Here is a 19,594-nt window from a genome sequence, read left to right on the forward strand (position 1 = left end):
CTTCCCTGATACAATTCCTCTGTAGCATTGAAAAGCAGATAACAGGAAAAGAAAACAGCCTCTGCTATGTCAGACAGGATTGCTGTTAAGTGTGTGTGCACTTCAAGACCGAAGTAATTTTCTTTCATTCTTTTTTATCCTGTAGATCGCCAGTACCTACTGCAACATCTTTTCTCCCTACACAGCGACTCCAGCTTGGGAGGGCAGGGCCAGGGTTGTCACAGCTTCCCCTGTGGTGTCTGCCTGCCAAGCACAGCTCTGGAGTTAGCCCTGGGTGTGAGGTGAGAAAGAGATTGCATGGTCTGGTTTTTTTCATTCACTTGGGCAGGTGTCTCGCCCGCAGTTTGGGCATGTACACCCCCCCTGCCGGAACGGCCCCAAGCAGGCTCGCCTGCTGCTGAAGCTGCAACGACTTAACCCTCCATCGCAGCACTGACATTGGGTTGGGAGCCTCCTTTAAAATTCTCCCCAGTTCTGTTTTTAACCAAGTGCGCTCTTCTGTAACCTAGTTTTCTCTTTTTCCTACACTCTCTACCCTCGTCAGTCCTACCTCCTCCCCTGACCTAAGCAGGTACCTCATAGAAAATTTAGATTAGCTATTTAGACAGAGAGATTTGACAGCTGAATTTAATTCCTGCCATGATTAGATGCAAGCACGCTTTCTGCTTCTGCTGGGGTTTTTGTTGGCCTCGTACTGAGGGGTCACTCAGAGGTTCGGTGTAGTGGAGGTTTGGAGAGCTCATGCCATTGACTCACTGTGGTTTTATGGGCCCTTGATGTGTAGATGCCTTTCTAGGTTGATGTCCAAGCAGTGGTCCCAACTGGATGTTGCTTGTCTTTCTGCTTTTCAGATTCTCTCCCGAGGCTGCATCTCGGCGTGGACTGAGCACAGCAGAGATGAATGCGGTAGAGGCCATTCATAGAGCTGTGGAATTCAATCCTCACGTGCCAAAAGTGAGTCTGTGGAATCCCCACAGGAACTCATTATGATAGCAGAGAAAGTGTTCAGTGACCACAGTGTCATTCTTGAATACACCCAGTTATAAAAAAATGAATTGCAACCAATGAATGCTGAGGCCCTCTGCAGTCTATGGTTATTAGCCTCATTTTTAAGCAAAAACTACATTCAAGAGGCTTTGGGGCTGATTTTCAGGCTTCATGTAATAAGGGTAAATGGATAGATCTAGCTTAGGCAGGCCAGGTCAGGGTGTCTGAAATTGACAAAATATGGAGATCCCAACGGTGTTGATGCATTTGATAGGAATTTCACACCAGTTACAGTCTTACTTAGCCCCAACTTGGGAAATGAACCTTGTGAATAAAAGTGGTAAAGAATACTGACAAATGTGACATTTTATGTCTCTAAATAAATGATAGCCATCAGTACTGTATTGGCAAGAAAATAATAGGGAAAACCTCAGAGTATGAAGTATTTTCCTTTTGACTTGTGAGTGCTGTTTTAGTCAGTATACGTAGTAGGAAATATTTGTCTTGAGTGTTAACCACATGATTTACCAATTTATAAATATATATATTTTTTCTGAATTTGATTTTAAGAGAGTCAAATCATGGTAGAGGATATTTCTATAGTCTTTTATTCAGGAGATGGATGTGTATTTATGATTTACCTGTGTTTGTGTACCTGCTATTTGATAGGCATGTCACTCAGGGCCATTTTCAGCTTCTGGATATTATAAAGCACATTTTGACCTCTAGAAACCTATTCCTGCAGTTCACATCAGGTACTACAAGGCATAATTTTCTTGGCAAATGTCTGATGAAGACTTTCATTGGTGAAAAATGACAAGGGAAGGCTGTTTTCTTGTTTTGTTGCAGTACTGTAACCAAAGGGTAAGGTGGAGTGTGTGTGTGTGTGTGTTGATTTATGGAGTTACCTACTTTAATTTATTTTGTTGCTATCCATAGTGACAGGGATAAGTGACCTAATATCATTCCTGAGGTTTTACTCAGGTCGTGGTCATTTTTTCACAAAACCGGAAATTGGAGAGTGGTGCACTGTGCCACAGTTGCAGAAGGATGCGTTTATCCACTCTAGTTCTAGTGGATAATGACCAGCATCGTATTTGTAAACTTAGGTATTATATATAGAGTGGCATAAGATGTATCTTTTCAGTTAATATTTTTTCAGCTAAGTTAAAAATGTTCATTCAAATTTGATTAAAATTTAAAACCAATCATGAAAATATTGTCCTGAGTTACAGTAAACTTAGGTCATCAATTAATATTTATTGAATGCCATTCTCTAACTACAGAGCTATTCTATAAGCATAAATGAGGCTCTTTTAGAAGTAGTATTGGACAATAGAGTCCTAGATTCTGAGACAAAAACTTTGGTTTAAATCATTTATTAGCCTTGGGACTTGGGCTTAGCATTTCTGAACTCAAAGTTAAAATGTAAGCCTTACTTATCTTCTGTGATAAAGATCATGTGAGATAATATATCCAAAGTTCTTTGAAAATACTTGAGCACCATATGTTTGTAACTTATTAAAACTATTGATATTTGACTTCTTGGTGGTCCCTCAAGTCTGGCAACTGGGTCTTAACTTTTCCAGTTATACCAACCAGAGCCTTGTAATTCTGGGGCACAAGATAGACAACTCGTACAGTACTCGCTGGTTAGATACTTTAATTGAAGCTGCCATTTAATAGTATGGTAATAGCCTTAAACGGTTGATTGAGCATCTAGAAGAGTGTTAAAAACTCAAGGAAATAGTTTAACACTACCATGGAAGAATTTGACTCAGTTAACCAGCACTCTGCCTGCAAAATAGAATTCTTCTAAAAGTGGAAACATTTCAGATACTTGATTTCACTCTAACTTTCTAACCATTAAATGAAGAAAAGATAGGGAACGTAGGTAAACTGATTCTCCACCACTTTGCTTTGTTGATGATTGTGCCAAGAGGGAAACTTGTTTCCAGATCCTCTTCATCTATTGACATTTCTGTTGGGAAAAGGCCCTGTGAGGCACTGGGTCATATGTTCAGAATTAACCACAAACCTCTGGTATATGTGTACTAAATGCAGGCTGCTATAAACATCTTTTTTACGTGTTCTGCTGTTTATTGTAATGCCTGCTGGTGCTTTAGTAAACACATACACGCACACACACACACACATGCACACACACATTGGTGCCTTTTCAGGCAAAGGATAGCCTTAATTCTAATGAAACGTCAATGAAGGATGTAAACTCTTAGACTCTTGGTGTAAGGGGCCTCAAAAGTCATCTAGGACACCCTCCCCTCCTCAGCTTGAATCTCTCCTCATAATGATAATATGATAATTATTTTTATTGTTGGTTTCTGTTGAGTGTTTACTATGCCCCAGGCACAATGCTAACTGAACTACATATGCCATCTCATTTGTTTTTCGTAAGAACGCTGAAAGGTGTGTCATACGATTATTCCTGCTACAGAGATGAGGACACTGTAGTTTGGAGAGGTTAAGTAACCTGCTCACCGTCACACAGCAAGTACATGACAGAGCCTGAACTGATTCTAGGTTCTCTAACTCTTAAACGTCACCCTCTACTGCCCCCCATCCCACCAGGTGGCAGACCAGCCTAGGCATGAACCCTTCAATGATGGCAGGCACGTCGCTTCCCAAGGCACTCAATTCCTTGTGGACAATTCAGATTTCTTCAAGATATTGTTGTATCTTAAACACTTCCATGGCCTTTTTTCTTTATAACAGGAAGTTGTCAGTGACCCATCACAGGAATTTTCAGTATCTACGTGCTGTTTTATCCAATTATAGTCTGCCCAAAGGAGAAAAAATACCACATATGATAGCTGAGAACTGCTTTCCATAAATTTCCAGCTTAGTTCCATCTGGCATCCCATTAAGCAAAAATACGTAGTTAATATTTCAACATCCAATGAAAAATATTATTTACTCATTACTCTTAGGAACACTCTTCACCTGCAAACACGAGGAGTAGGGAGTGTGTCTCTCTCCTAACCGCAAGGCAAGACTGGGAAGTAAATAAAAATAGTAAAAAGCCACGGGTCTCTATTCTGAATAAGAGCGTCTAAGTAGTCAGATTGTAAACATGAGGATTTCTGAAGCTTTAGATTGCAGCAGATTTTAAGGAGGAAGCAGCCCATAGACTCATCATTACAAATCAAATTGTGTTACTCCCCGCTGAGGAACTGCAGCTGTGTCCCCAGCCCTACAGAAGAAGGTATGAACTCCTTGGGTGGTTCTTCAGGACCCTTCGTAATCTGACCCAACTTGTTTTTCATTTTTTCCAGCTCCTTCTAACAGTCTGTTCATTGTTCCAGAACCATTCTTCTCCCCTTCCCTCTTTGCTTCCTCTGAGGAAATCCTACTCTTCTTTCACCCCTGCTATTAAAAATCAACACCAAGAAGCCTGTGTCTTCCTCATCCCAGAATCAGTCTCTCCCCTCTGTGGTCTCTCACTACACTGCATTGATTATGCACTCCCTGTTTACCCCTATTTGAGGGCAACTAGGGATGTTAGGATCTTGATGATGCTGGTGATTTTCAAGAACTAGGTACTCAGTTCAAAAAGACAAAGAAACCTCTAAACCATTAGAGGATGTTTTCCATTTAATGGGATTAAAATAGGAGCTTTGAATTTAAAGGGAGTATTCTCCCTTTTTTAAAGCAACACTCATGTGTTGCTGGACAAATGAAGAACTATATGCTCATCTCGGTTCTATACTTTCATCTATGTTTTGTTATAGTTCATTGGATTTTTAGCTTTAGCTTTTAATTCTGCTCTCCCTGTAAACATGCTTCCCAACTCACTGCTCTTCCTTAGCAATGTCGAGGTTTACATGGAAGGGGCACTTCTAGCAGTGCTTCATCACTCTACACAGATCTGAGTTTTCACTGGTGCCGTGTACTCTTAGTATACTGCATCTACACTGCAAAGCTTTCCCCAGAAAGAGGCGCAATTTTGGTTTGAAGGATGTTACATTAACTCCTTCAGGACGCTAAAGATAAATTTTCATTCTCTGACAAGTCTCCCAAAAAAGACAAAATTATTGGTTAGTTATCAGAAGTTTTAGATATCTTTTTTTTCCTCTGTAATGGTATTCTAAAAATGATTTTTTAAAATATTAAAGTATAAGGAAATCATTGATAATCTCATCATCCAGTCATATTTAAGACTATTGTCTTTTAGACTTTTTATCTATGCATTTTTAATACTTAAGGAATCATAGTCAAACAGCATATTCATATTTAAAAAAACTAACATGGGGCTCTTAACTTGGGCTTTATGGTTCGGTATTGGGGATATGTTTATTTTTTCTGGGGGAGGATCATCAGATTTTCATGGTTCCTTGAAGTTAAAAAGTCTATCTTCTAACTTAACATTAAATTTAGTCTAAGTCCTTGTACCTTAAAATACATGTGCCTTCAAACACTTTAAAATATTCTCAGTAACTGTTTTCTGAATGATTTGCTTCCTTATTTTTTGTTACAGACAACACATATCATGAAGTCTACCTTAACAAATTTTTAAGTATACAGTACAATATTGTTCACTATGTGCACATTGTTGTACAGCAGATCTCTAGAACCTTTTCATCTTGTATGACTGAAATTCTGTATCCATTGAAGGGCAGTTCTCCATTTGTCCTTCCCCCTAGCCCCTGGTAACCACCATTCTACTTTCCGCTTCTGTGAGTCTGACTACTTTAGATACCTCATACAGCTGGACTCATGCTGTATTTGTCTTTCTGTGACTAGCTTATTTCACTTAGCGTAATGTCCTCTAGGTTCATCTATGTTGTAACATAGGACAGGATTTCCTTCTTTAAGGCTGAATAATATTCCATTGTGTGTGTATGTATATCCATTCATCCACTGATGGAAATTTAGGTTGTTTTTACCTCTTGGCTGTTGGGAATAATGCTGCAATAAACATGGGAGTGCAAATATCTCTTCAAGGTCCGTTTTGAGTTCTTTTAGATGAATACCCAGAAGTGGGATGGCTGCATCATATGGTGGTACTATTTTTAGTTTCTTGAGGAACCTCTATACTGTTTTCCATAGTGGTTGCACCATTTTACATTCCCACTAACAGTGCACAGGGCTTCCAATTTCTTCACTTCCTTGCTAACACTTGTTATATTCTATTTTTTTTTTTTTGATAGTGGCCATCCTAACAGGTATGAGGTGATATCTCATTGTGGTTTTGATTTGCCTTTCCTTGATTATTTGTGACATTGAGCACCTTTTCATCTACCTGTTGGCCATGTCTTCTTTGGAGAAATGGCTGTTCAAGTCCTTTACCATTTTTTCTTTTTTGAGGAAGATTAGCCCTAAGCTAACATCTGCTGCCAGTCCTCCTCTTTTTGCTGAGGAAGACTGGCCCTGAGCTAACATTCATGCCCATCTTCCTCTACTTTATGTATGGGACACCTGCCACAGCATGGCTTGCCAAGCGGTTCCATGTCTGCACCCAGGATCTGAACCAGCAAACCCCAGGCCGCCGAAGCAGAACGTGCAAACTTTACCACTGCACCACTGGGCCAGCCCCACCTTTGCCCATTTTTTAATCAATTTTATTTTGTTTTTGCTATTGCATTATAAGAGTTCCATATATATTTTGGATATTATCCCCTTACTAGATATATAGTTCGCAAATGTTTTCTCTCATTCCATAGGTTGCCTTTTCACTCTGTTGATTGTTTCCTCGGCTGTGCAGAAACTTTTTATTTTGATATACTTCCGCTTGTTTATTTTTGCTTTTTTTGCCTGTGCTTTTGGTGTCATATCCAAGAAATTGTTGCCAAGACCAGTGTTATGAAGTTTTCCCCCGTTTTCTTCTAGGAGCTTTATATTTTCAGGTCTTACATTTAAATCTTTAATGCATTTCGAGTTGACTTTTGTGTATGGTGTAAGATAAGGGTCCAATTTTATTGTTTTGCATTTGGATCTTCAGTTTTGCCTGCACCATTTGTTAAAGAAAATAATTTAATTCTTGTGTCCTCTATTGTAGACATCAGGTTGTAGTCAACTCTAATAGTGAAACTCTTTGGGCATAAAGGTGTTTTTGGTCTTTAGAATTATTTCCTTAGGATAGATATACAGAATGGGAATTACTGAGTAACATATGGAAGCACTTTAGGGCTCTTGATATTTATTGCCAAATTGCTAAAAAAGATTGTAGCAGTTTACACTCCCATCAGCAGGTGACTCTACTATTTCATCACACCTTCAGCAGCATTGAGCAATTTGTTTAAAACAAAAAAGAAAAGAAAGAAGGGAAACAAAAAACGTTTAGGATTTTATTAGGTACAAATGTAATTCTGTTCTTTTAGTTTGTGTTTCTTTGCCACTACTAGTAAGGTGAAACATTGTTGGCCATGTGTAGTTATTCTTTTCTGAATCGTCAGGCCCATTGTGTAGACTTCCTATTATTACTGGGAAAACTTATTAATTATAATGACGAAGCAATAAGTAGCAACATAAAGGTAGGCAGACTTGTGAGGTATCATTGAAAGGGTTCAAAAGTGTTTGGAACAAGGACTCCCACTACTTTCTGTCCATGGGCCAGAGGGAACTATGGGAAGTGGGGAGTTAATTAGCTCCCTGCCCATTTCCTTTTTGATAAAATGGGGATAAAAATATAGGCTTCCTAGGGCTGATGAAAAGTAAGTGGAATTACGTTGTGTAACTCATCCAGTACCTAGTAGGTACTTAATACGTGTTGGCCCCTTCATCATCTCTTCTCTTGTCCCTTCAGCTCTATTTCTACACTGGCAGGCTGGGTGGAAATAGAGATGCCTAGAAAGATGCGTTAACAGGTACTTCTTGGACCACCCTAGTCTGGGGAAGAACTACCAGAGAGTGTAACAGTGGCTCTACAGTGCCCCTGCCCTTGAATACCCACAGGCCTCCATATTTGAGGGGAGGCTCTAGCATGTCCTGGGTACAGCTGTTGTCTTGAGGAATTCCCCATTTGTAATTGTTTGGTAAGTCCTTTGCTTGTGGCTGATTAAGAGTTGCCCGTTTCCAACCTGTCTTATATTCTTGTTCTAGCGTGGCCATCCCTCTTCTCCTTGCCACCAAAAACAACTAATAACAATTTATCATTTCTTTTTATGCGGTAAACATTTTTTTTCCCTCCAAATGCCATCTTGTGTGACACCTTAATGAGCAAAGCAAGTATAAAAGCAGAACTGCTGTGGTTGAAACTGAGATGAGAAGGCGGGTAGCCCAGCAACCCCACAGCACCTCTGCATACAGTTTGGAAAATAACAGAAGCCTGTGACCCATTATCACCATCACAGGAAAACCTCAAGCTTGCAAGGTCCCACCCATAGAACAGGAGGCCCCACACCTATTCTTAGCACAGCAGGGGGCTGAGGGAGCCCCAGCTGCTTGGGGTGCCTGGGTATTGTGAATGAAGCTGTTGAGGGAGAAAAATCAAGCAAAATTAGCACCAATGGGGGAAACCTTTCATCTTCATCTTGCCTGAAATCCCAGCCCTATTAAACCATGGGCTCTTGTCACTGGGCCCACGCGGAGGGCAGTCCACTAGGGTGCTGGCGGAAGGGGACTCACCATGCTCCTAAAGCTCTTTTTCCCAACAGGGCAGCCCAGGCTTGAAAGAATATCGAAGTGAGGACCCAGCCTAATATTTAGTTTTTAAATTATAAGTCTAGGAGTGTGGAAAGTAATGAGAAAATAGGAAAAAATCAAGAATGTTATGACAAAAATGCATTTCCAGTAAAAATTTACAATTTTTTTTAAAAAGCTCATCTAATGTTAATCTAGAAACTCTATTTTAAGACACTTGTGAAGTGAAACATCCTGATAATTGTATATGCTAATGGAATATCCACAGGACCTTGTTATAGTGATGGAAATTCTATTTCATGCAAACACTAAGGCAATCCTCCCTTTATATCTTGGTGAAGCTGATTGACAGAGTGTAAAATTGCTTTTTAATCCAATTTAGGAAACAAAATGTGTAGTGGGTTTTAGCATTTAAAAATGCTTCAAGCATGGCAGCAGAAACTCAAAATACCTTGGCAGATTGTCTGTGATACTGTATATCGATAGTACATTTCAGAAATATTATTTCAATATAAGTTTCTTTGAATTGAGTCATATTTTGTTCCAAAGCCTTTTTGGATTATAGTAAGGAGAATGTATTATGGAAATATGATCCAGAGGAAAGTGTAGAGAAATCAGTTTTTAGCCACATTCTCAGGAATAGAGAGTTTTTAAGTGGTCTCTTTAACAAAAAGCACTGTAGCTGCTCCTGCTAAGGCCACTGCCACCAAGGCTACTCCCATCTCAGTCATCGGCTCCTTTGACCCCTTGTTAAGCCTCATCCTGTTTTCTCTCTCCTGAGTATTTGGTCCCACTGACCACTTTTTCTATCTCGGGGTCATCTTGGCTGGCTCCATGTCATCCTGCATCTCTGAGCATTCTCCTATATTGTTTCCTCCCCTGCCCATCGCTCAGCCAGGTTCTCTGGGAAGCACCATTCACTGCCCTCTCCTTGCTTGCTTGAAGCTCTCCTGTGAGAGCTCATGTGCTCCCACTGCTTCAGCTTCTGCCTCTCCCGGCACACCCAAGTCCATGTCTCCAGCTTCTCTCCCAAGCTCCAGGCTTGCACAGCCAGCTGCCTTCAGGCCTTCACTCCAGAGATGTTTTGCAGGCACATCTACTATTTTTGTTAACCTTCCCACTGCTGAGCCTCTTCCTCTCCTGGTATCTTTGTCTTAGCTAATGATCTCACGTTATTCTAGTTTCCTAAACTAGAAATTTCACAGTCATTCTTGGTTCTTTCTCTCGCCCTCAGATTCAGCCAGGACCATGTCCTGGGGAAGTTTCCCTCCTTGGTTTCGTTACCCCCTCACCTGAACCATGACAAGAGCTTTCTTAGACTTGGCTAACTTCAATCTCTTCTCTGTCTGTTGGTCCTACACATGACTTGCCCATTTCATTCAAAACCACAAACTGTACCCACTCACTTCCCAATTGTCTACTGAGCGGTTGGTTTTCAAACAGTCTTCCTAGGAGCCATCAGGATTCCTCAGACCTTTCTTAAGTCACTTTCCCAGGGTCCCCCACAGCTTTGTTTTACATCAATTTCACATATTCTAAGTTTTTTGTTTTCCTTTGAACAGATTTTTCTGTATCTCAAAGTTTGAAAACCGTGGAATAACTCAGGGTTAAGTTCATACTCTGGAGCATATCATGGAAGGCTTTTCACAGCCTACTTTTCCTGCTTCACTACGTTAGAGAGTAGCATAAAACCTGAGTTCCAATGTAGGTTCTGTTACATACAACTTATTCAAACCTGAGCAAGCTGCTTAACTTCCCGAAGCCTCCATTTTTCCATCTGTAAAATAGAAATAGTAATATTGGCTCCCTCAACTTGTTGCAAGGGTACCTGAGATAATGCTCGACACCTGTTAGTGCTTAGTCAATGTTGGCAATTACTATCATGCTAGTACTCAAGCGCCTCAAGATTATAAGCACATTATGCGGGTTGATGCTTTGGTCCCACTGCCCAAGCTTTCAGTGGCTTCCCTCTCCCCTCATCTTTATGGGTAAACTCTTGTTTATTTAATAAGACTGACTCATATTTTCCTTTTTCTCTGAAGCCTTCTCAGAGACAATGCTCCTCATTTGCTTCCTTAGTACTAAGTATATACCTCTTACTAAGGCAGCCTTCATGTTGGATTTTATTGTTTCTTTGTCTCTACACGCACACACACACGCACACACACACTGCTATACTCCTACAGAGATTAAGGATCACCAGGGTAGGGACCTGACCTGGTTCATGTCCATGCCTGGAGTTAAATTGTGGATGTTCCCATACCTGTGTCCTTGGGGTACACTGTGCGCACTCCCATAGGTGTGTCATAAGAGTACACTGTGAGTACTGCCCTATCTGTGCCCTTGGGGTACACAGTGGCACTCCCATATCTTTCCTTGGGATACATTGTGGGCACTCTCATATTTTTTTAATGAAGCAAAGTAACTGATGAAGAAATAAGTGAACCAGCAAGAAGCAGTTACCCTGTGAAGAGGATCCCTGAGTGGTACTACAGATCACTGGGTTTAATCTGTCGGGTCAGCTTTGCTTTGTGCTTGTTTCCATATTGGTCAGTTGGTGACCCCTGGTAGCCGGTTCTCTTCAGCTGATCTGCTTCTACGATAAAATTGCTGAATTATCTCTAGAAAGAGACTCAATTGTCTGTGGGACACACAGACACAAAAAACACAACTTACCTCCGCAATAATGTGGACACTTCAATTTTTTGTTAGCAAACATAGCTACTATTTAGTGGATACTTATGTGCCAGGTACTGTGTGAATGTATTACATATTTTGTCCTATGTAATCTTCAAAAGTTAAAACTGGCAAGGTGTGTGTTTTTGTTATTCTATTTTAACAGATAAGCAAGCTGAGGTTTAAAGAGATTAAATAACTTGTCCAAGGTCTCACAGCAGAATAGCGGAGCTGGGATTCAAACAGTGGCCCATAGTGGCAGAGGGCAGAAGAGGGGAGGGGAGGCAGGGTGCCTGGTGCACCTCGTTTCCCATCGCAGCATGACCTGAGTGAGCCATTGTTCCTTTGACGTTTTTGTCCTGTTCCAGCGTGTGTCTTATTGAGTGCAGGGAGTAGGGAACACTGACACTCAGAATATGTAGCATGCCTTCCAAATGGCACTAGTTTTATTCTCTGAACTCTTTACTGATGTTTTAAAAATATCCTCTCTGAGCTTACAGCCCCTTTCAGAGCCAGTTCCACCAAAGCACTGTAGACATACAAAGAACTGCTATCTCTGGTTGGTTTGTGTGGTTCACTTTTTGTGTTTTTGACGCAGGTCTAGAACATGGGTTTGTATTACATATATACGTACATACATGTGCACATACGTGTAGATGATAATGCTTATAGAAAACTTGTACAGCACAGAAGAAATTAATCTCCTATAAAATCAAATGTTTAGCTACCATTACCATTCAGTCTGTGACCTTTCAAAGTTTTTAATGCTTACATATACATTTTTATTACCAAAATTATAATCTGTATGGTATACATATTTTTTTTTCACTTAGTAATATATCATGAACATTTCCTCATGCTAATAAATATTCTTCCACTACATGATTTGGGGAGCAACTTGATGGCCATTATCTAACTGTGCAGTAATTTAATTAACATGTTCTTTCATATTTTGTTTATTCCCATATTTTTACTAATGATTTTCATATGACTTCTATTGTTGGTATTAAAAATCCAAAAAAGGGTTATGAATTAACTCATTGGCATTAATACCTATATGAAGGATAACTTTGGGATCATTTTTACTTAAATTACCATAGAATTTTAAGACCTTAGCAGAAGAGACCTGAGCAGTCACCTGGGGTAGCCTCTGATGGGCGAAATCTCTCCTGCAGCTTTCCTGACAGGTGAGCCAGCCTCTGCTCAAATACCTCCATAAGTAGGCACTACTCAGCTCCTCTTTGTGTCCTGACTTTATATGTTCCTATATTGGGCGTAAGGAACAAGGTCTGACAAATAGATTTTGAAAAGTTGCTTCCGAAACTTTTAGAAGCCTGTGCTTTAAGATCAATGTGATTTGAGAATCTGGGAAGGAAGTTAGAGGCAGGATGGCAGGCAAGAGAGCATAGAATGCTGGCTTAGCTAATAGAAGTCAATAATTATTACAGACAGGCAGGGGGTGAGTGTTCTCTGATTTGCAGGCTACAGTTATTCTAATTGATTTCTGCATACTTGTGGATAGGGATCTGCCCTTTTCCATTTATTTTTCTCCTGACAAGTAAGATGTGAAATGTTGTTCCATGCCTTTCTAATTTAAATGTTGCACATGTTGAGAACTGATCTTGCCAGCCATTTTAAGCCTGGCCAAAAACATAACACATTGTTTTTATTAGCCTTCATCATTTGGTTGGAGCCAACATTTTGTTTGGAACTATACAGGAGTATAAATCTCCTTCATAGGCATAACCTATTTCTGCCATGAAGTAGATACAACGAGAAGGCAGCTCCATTTCCTTGGTGAGTTGCTCTGGTTAGCCTCACGGGGCTGATGAGGTCAGGGATGCACATTTTGAGAGACTTCTTGGGAATGAGATTCATTCTCTTGAGGATCTTACGATTCAGCTGCGGGGAAAGACACGTGGATAACTAATATAAGGTGGTGTGTGAAAAGTACATACTCAAAGATGAGAGGGAGCTCAGAGGAGAAATGGAGCATTACCTCACGGCTCACATTTAGGGCTATGGATGATGTCCTTGAAGCCATATGTAGCACATTCAGCCTGCAGACTGAGTAAACCATCTGTCTCACACACATGTGTACAACTATAGTCCAAATATATGTAGATGCCCTGGTGGCCAACAATGCTTTTAAGTGAATTCTTGTTTTATTACATTTATTGTAGCTTTTTGCCATATTGTCTATTTTCAATCAATAGATACTATACTTATAATTCCTATCATGGGCATCTGTAAAATTTTTTCATGTTAAAAATTGCTTTAGCTACTTGAAGATTGGAAACTTCCGTTGTCTACAGCAGTGCTGTCCAATAGAACTTTCTGTGGTAAAGAAAATGTCTCTGCATTGTCCAATATGGTAGTCATTAACTATGTCAGCACTTGGGGACTTGAAATATGACTAGTGGGACTGAGGAACTGAATTTTTAATTTTATTTGATTTTAATTGATTTAAATTTAAATAGCCACATGTGGTAGAGGCTACTGTATTGGACGGTGCAGATCTATTGTATCCCTTTGTAGCTAATTTTCTAAAAATCCCCCGCCACACACATTTCCTCTACCCTGCCCCCTCGTAGTTTGTTTTGACTTCTACCCACAAATGTGGGTGGCTACCAGGCTCTTCTCAGGTGCTCCTATTCCTGAATGTTCCTTAGGCCAAGAGAAGAGTCCTCTCATAGATGCTTAATGAAATGACTTTGAAAGCCTTTCCTAATTATAGAAATAAAAGGAATGGTAGTTTGCACTTTAATTTCTATACAGCAACTTGAAGAGGTTTCTGTATACCTGGGACACGTGAGCTAGTGGTTTTCATATTTAGTTTGTTTCAGAGTTCATAGGGCATGACCCTTCTTTAAAAATTGACTCTTTGGTAGGCAGGGTGGTTATAAATAGTTATTAGAAACTCAGAAATCAAAATCTTATTCTAGTGCTCTCATTAGGCAAGAAGTTATCCCTTTCCTTTGTTCTCCTGGTGATTATTAAGAGTAACCAAACGGTCTTCCTCCTCTAATTTACTCTGAAACAGTTAATACAGTTCATAGCACTTTACAAGTTATATATGTTTCTCACGACTCATAGCCTTGGCGTCTTTTAAGATCATTGTGCGCAGTAACAACATAAACAGTACGGTGGCTTCTATTAAGGTAAGAAAATCACAAGAGGATAGCCAAATATCTTTGAACATAAAATTCACCTGTGTATTTATATTATAGTTGATATTCCTTCTAAGTATAGTGCTAGTTAGATTACTAGGTAATTCAAGATCGTATTCTTCCCAAAAGATTTTTGTACTGTACTGTTTTCAAACAAGATGGAGGAGGAAAGCAGTAAATAGTAGAATTCAAAAAGGCATATGACCAAAAAGTTCTTTTGGAGCCCATGCTTGAGGAGTTCCCATCAAAATAATAAACACCTTTCAAGGACCAGCCTGGGAAGAGGTCTTTCCATGAAGGAGGGCCTTCTATCCCACCCACCCCCTGAAGTGTGACAGCCATATCACCGTTCTCTGGTGTTCTCTGGGTGGGCTCTCTCACTTCCTTACTCTCCTGCTTTAAGGTCTGAGACTTGGAGGTTTCTTCAAATATCAGACCCAGAGCAAGAAAAGTTTCATTTGCTGAACAAGAGGGAAAAAACTGTCCTCCCAGTGCCTGCTGGGCTGTACACCTTGACACCAAGTTTGCCAATGGGAGAGGAAGCTTAAAGGCAACTGCACCCGGGTGTCCAAAGCAGATAAATTCACAGCGAGATGGTAATGAAGCATTGATAAGTATATCATAATCTCCATTCTGTATACCAGGATTCTTCCATTCTTCACCTTCTTTCATGAATTTCCACCAACAGGTGAATCTACAGATGGTTTTGTTTCTGACATTAAAATTGTTGAGCATCTCTTCTCATAACTTTTCCTGTTGCTGTGTGTCCCATTTTAATTAAACACATCCCTCCATTGGCTGCTAATCTCCATTTTACAGGAGAAGAATGGGTTGTTGTGATGGTGGCTCGTGGTGGTGTATGTGTATGTGTGTTGGGGATGAATTGGGAGGGGAGATAATGAGGAGTGGAGCACAGGGAAGAATGCGGCCAGCAAAGACATTTGCAAATATGAAATACCATCCTAAATTGCTTCCCTTTCTACTCTATAGTAAGAACAAAAGAATGCAAATGGAAACTTCATCTTCTCTGAGCCCCCAAGAAGAATATCCATTTTTGCTCTATACTCCCATCTCCTTTGTAGAAGATAGGAATGAAGAGGTGTAAACTGAGACCCCTGCAGTCTTTGGGAAAGGATTTAAAGAACATTGTAGTTTGGGGTCCGTACTGCTCCTCTCCCTTGGGTCTTCCTATCGTCAGGCTGCCACCCCTCCTCCCTCCAGCATCGTAGCAGTGATGGGTGGCACTTTCTGCAGGACTAGGTCTTTCTCCTTGATAGATCTGTGTAGAAAAAATAATGGACAGTGCTGGTCAATCTCTGGTCAAGTCTGTAGTGCAATTGGTTTAGTCATATGACGTCTTAACATTTTTGTGTTTGTTATATATATTTTCATTCTGGTTACAAAGTTATACCAAATTGTTGTGTTGTCTCAATTTTCCCTCTTGCTGTTTGAGTTTATGTATATTTTTTTGATTAGAGCATCTTAGCTTGAAAGCCTGTGATCTTCACTGTAGGAACCTAGTACAAGGCTAATTATCTATCGGCAAAATTTGAATTGCTGGATGTTTGAGTAATTGCCTTCAAATGCAATAATGAGGTTGCAGGTTTGATGAAATGCTTATGAGTGGTGACTTTAGAGAAATCAACCTCTCTATTTTCAATATTGAATTCCAAATTACTGTGTATTAACACATCTGTCTCCTGCCTTTTTTATTTCAGTACCTACTAGAAATGAAAAGCTTAATCCTACCCCCAGAACATATCCTGAAGAGAGGAGACAGTGAAGCAATAGCATATGCCTTCTTTCATCTGGCACACTGGAAGAGGGTGGAAGGGGCTTTGAATCTTTTGCATTGTACATGGGAAGGCAGTAAGTAATTTTCTTTCTTTGAAACATTTTTTTAAGAGCATGAAAAGATGCTAAAACTGTTTTTCCTTGAGTATTCATGATGAATAATGAAAGTTTGCATATCTATAGCTCTTTTTGTCTGTGATGGTCCATCAGTGAGAGATGGTTAATTACTTAGGCTCTCCAGTTCCCCAGTGGTGGTGGGTTTTCCTCTGGTGATGCTATCTCTACAGCTCAAAAAGGCAAGTTTATACAATGAAAGGGATGAATCTGGACTGTTCTAGAAAACTCTCTTTGGAGACCTGGACAGCCCCTCAGCATCATGGGAATCTTTGGCATGGGGTTAGACCTCTTGCTGGGCTCTGATTACCACTTGGATGGCCTCTCTGGGATGGTTATCTAAAGAGCCACAGTTATCCTCTGCTGGAGCTAGGTTGGCCAAACACAAAGAAGCAGCAGTTATGCTTCAGAACCAGAGCGGTGGCCATTGGACCCTAGTGTTTCGTGGCAGATGTAGCATCTGTGTGTTAATGGATAAATGCCTGTTAGATGGGTGTAGGAATAAATCAGTCTGAGGACGTGCTAGGTACCATCATTCTGTGTAAGGAGAAGAGGCTCTAATGGTGGGTGAGACATACTCCCTTCCCTGAAGAAGCATCTCGTCTAGTTGGGAGGAGTAACCAGCAGCATGTATCAGCTGCCCAGGGATTTTTCAGAAGGGAGAGGTCTATGGGGTGGAGCAGTCATGGGTAACCTTATGGGTTATATGAGATTTGAACCAAGCCTTGAAGAGTTAGGACAGTATTATAAGCAAGGACCCTGTGTGAAGAAATGCTAAGTGGTGGGACTGTTTGGGAGAATATAAATTAGGGGAAAAGGCCCAAGACTATGGATTATTGGACAACATGTGTGTTGATACTCTTTTATAAATAATTTAAGCAAAACAAGTGCAACATGTAGCATGGCGGGGGGTTCCTCTTATGGGGAAACAAAACAAATATTAGAGTCTTCTGATAATTTTTTCTTAATTCATTCCTACTCTGATCAGCCTCACAAACGAATGTCTTTTTAATACCTTTCACTCTGCTTAATCTTTGCTGCTCTCACTTTCATTTTGATGATCTTCTGCTCTTGCCTTTTCCTGCCCTTTCCTAACCCAGCAGGAGTCCAAACTGGTGCAGGAAGGGAGGGGGGCAGCCAAGGAGGAGTGGGTAAAGTAGGTTGACAGAGGTGAGACCCAAGTTGATTGAAAGATTTTTGTTTAGTTGTTTTGAGAATATTTCTTTAGAGAATTAACAGCTGGTCTACTTAAATAATTTACTGTTTGTACCTTGAGGGATGTTGACTTGATCAGTGCTCCCGCCCCGACTGTCTAAGTGGAATAACACTACAGGTGTCCTGGTCCTGGTATTTGGATATGCTAAGACAGAGCACACTCTACTCAGGGCGTGTGTGGGCATGTATACAGTCCTGTCTCACTGGGGCTTATTGTTGCAATTAAGGTGTTCTATCCAGACGAGACGAAAGGAATTTTTATTTAAACATGAGAAAGAGACAGAAAAAGCCCAACAAGATTGAACATGAGAGGCCTTCCTAGTGTTAGTTGTGGAAAAATTAAATGAACAAATTGGCCTGCCAAATAAGAACATAGTTGTAGATTGGCATCTTGGAAACAGAGTAATGGAACCTTATCAATTGGATCTGATTGATAAGAAAGTTACTAGTTCAATAGAAAGGATGAGAAGAGGGATGGGGCAACAAGTGATAGAGACATGGTGTTAGGAATGGCATAACCATAAAAAAAATAAAAATTCCATGAGGAATAACTGGAAATTCTGTTTAGAAATCAGTTACCTGTATAATCAAATAACAGTGGGGAGATGCTCTGGATCAACTGGGAAGGACAATGAGATTTCAAGAAATGTGAAGTGACACAGTGAGCTCCAAAATCATGCAGGGTAGCAATGTTGGGGGAATGTAATTACCTCAAGTTAGATGGGCAGAACACTTTATTAGAATAAAAAGAGGAGGTGAATTTTTAGACATAAAACACTATGACAAGGCAGTCAGGGACCTATAGGAAAAGGAAATTCTGCATTTGATCCTTACAGGTAAATAGGATCACTCCAGGGAAGTTACACTGCTGTTCAGTTTTTGAAAAGAGAACCGTGAGAGTGCTTCCTAGGTACTAACTGCCTGGGAGAATACTAAGAACCTTGAAGAATGTTTGTATAACTGCGTGTACAGAGGGTTTGCGATTCCATTCCTTCATGTACTACTCCTGATAATGTTCTGAGAGGGGGCCATCTCAGTTGTTCAAGAGAGGAACAGATTCATTGAGATGAGCGACTTGTTGGATGTCCTGCAGCCTCTGTTGGTAGGAGCTAGGATGTAAACCCAAGTTCACTTTTTCTACACTGCTCTCACCTGTACTAGCAGCTGTGTAGGCCTTTCCCGAATAGATTAAGGATAAGAGGATCAGTCATCTCTGAAGCATTTGCTTGGAAGCCCTCAATTTGCATCACTACTTACGCACTGGCATATACTTATTCCTTCTCTAGGGTTTAGAAAGGTAATGATTCTATATGGAATCATATTTTTGTTATTGAATATTGAATTAAAACATTTTAAATGTAGAATGAGCCCAGTTTTACAAAAAATAAATTTTATATGTAAACAAAGGAAAAGACTAGAAATAAATACATCTTTAAGTGGATTATAAGTGATTTTTTTCTTCATATTTGTATTTTTCCAATTTTATACGGCAAGCATATTTTCTACAAGCATAAATATGTATGTGTATATATGTGTGTATGTGTATATAATAGTATATATTTAGAAAAAGACTCTCGTTACGAACAGTTTTGGTCCTTTTTAAAAATAAAGCTATAAATCTGTCATGCAATTTAGAAGAAAGAATTACCACTCCAACTTCAGACAATTGTGTGCAATCTTTTGATATCACTTCTAGATCTGTGTGCATTCTAAGTTAAATTAAATGGAGGCTCTGGATTTTAAATCAGAGAACTTGGATTAGAATTCGGACTCGGCTGCTCACAGTGGTATTTACTTAACTTACCCAGTTTTTGAAAACTGTGAAGCACTGATGATATTGAATGCCATCGCCGCAGGCCAGGTTGGTGGGCTTCAGGGCAGTTGCGCTGAGGGCAGCTGCAGTACGTGGACCGCTCGCTCTCCCTCTCCCTCTCAAGAGGTCAGCGGGCCTCCCCTAGACAGCCTTACCCTGAGCGCAGGAAGCTGCGCTTCCTCCAGGGCACCACGTGGTGGCGCCTTTTGACATCTCCAGCCTCATA

General features: G+C 40.3%; 1 protein-coding gene across 5 annotated transcripts in view; it reads left to right on the top strand.

Moving 5' to 3' along the window:
• ST7 (suppression of tumorigenicity 7) overlaps window positions 1-19,594 on the top strand; it is a 250,766-nt gene that overhangs the window by 214,220 nt on the left and 16,952 nt on the right. For 4 of the 5 annotated variants that reach the window (XR_006889828.1, XR_006889829.1, XM_046670172.1 and 1 more), the window contains 2 exons: window positions 852-954; window positions 16,151-16,301. Coding sequence is in view for 3 of the 5 variants with exons in the window: in XM_046670172.1 (XP_046526128.1) it covers window positions 852-954; window positions 16,151-16,301 (254 nt within the window). In the remaining 2 variants the exon portion in view is untranslated. Of the gene's footprint in view, window positions 1-145; window positions 282-851; window positions 955-16,150; window positions 16,302-19,594 lie in introns of those variants that run through there. The other variant, XM_046670175.1, reaches the window with a different exon arrangement.

The sequence above is a fragment of the Equus quagga genome, chromosome 8 (genome assembly GCF_021613505.1).
Source record: "Equus quagga isolate Etosha38 chromosome 8, UCLA_HA_Equagga_1.0, whole genome shotgun sequence".
Taxonomy (NCBI): Eukaryota; Metazoa; Chordata; class Mammalia; order Perissodactyla; family Equidae; genus Equus; species Equus quagga.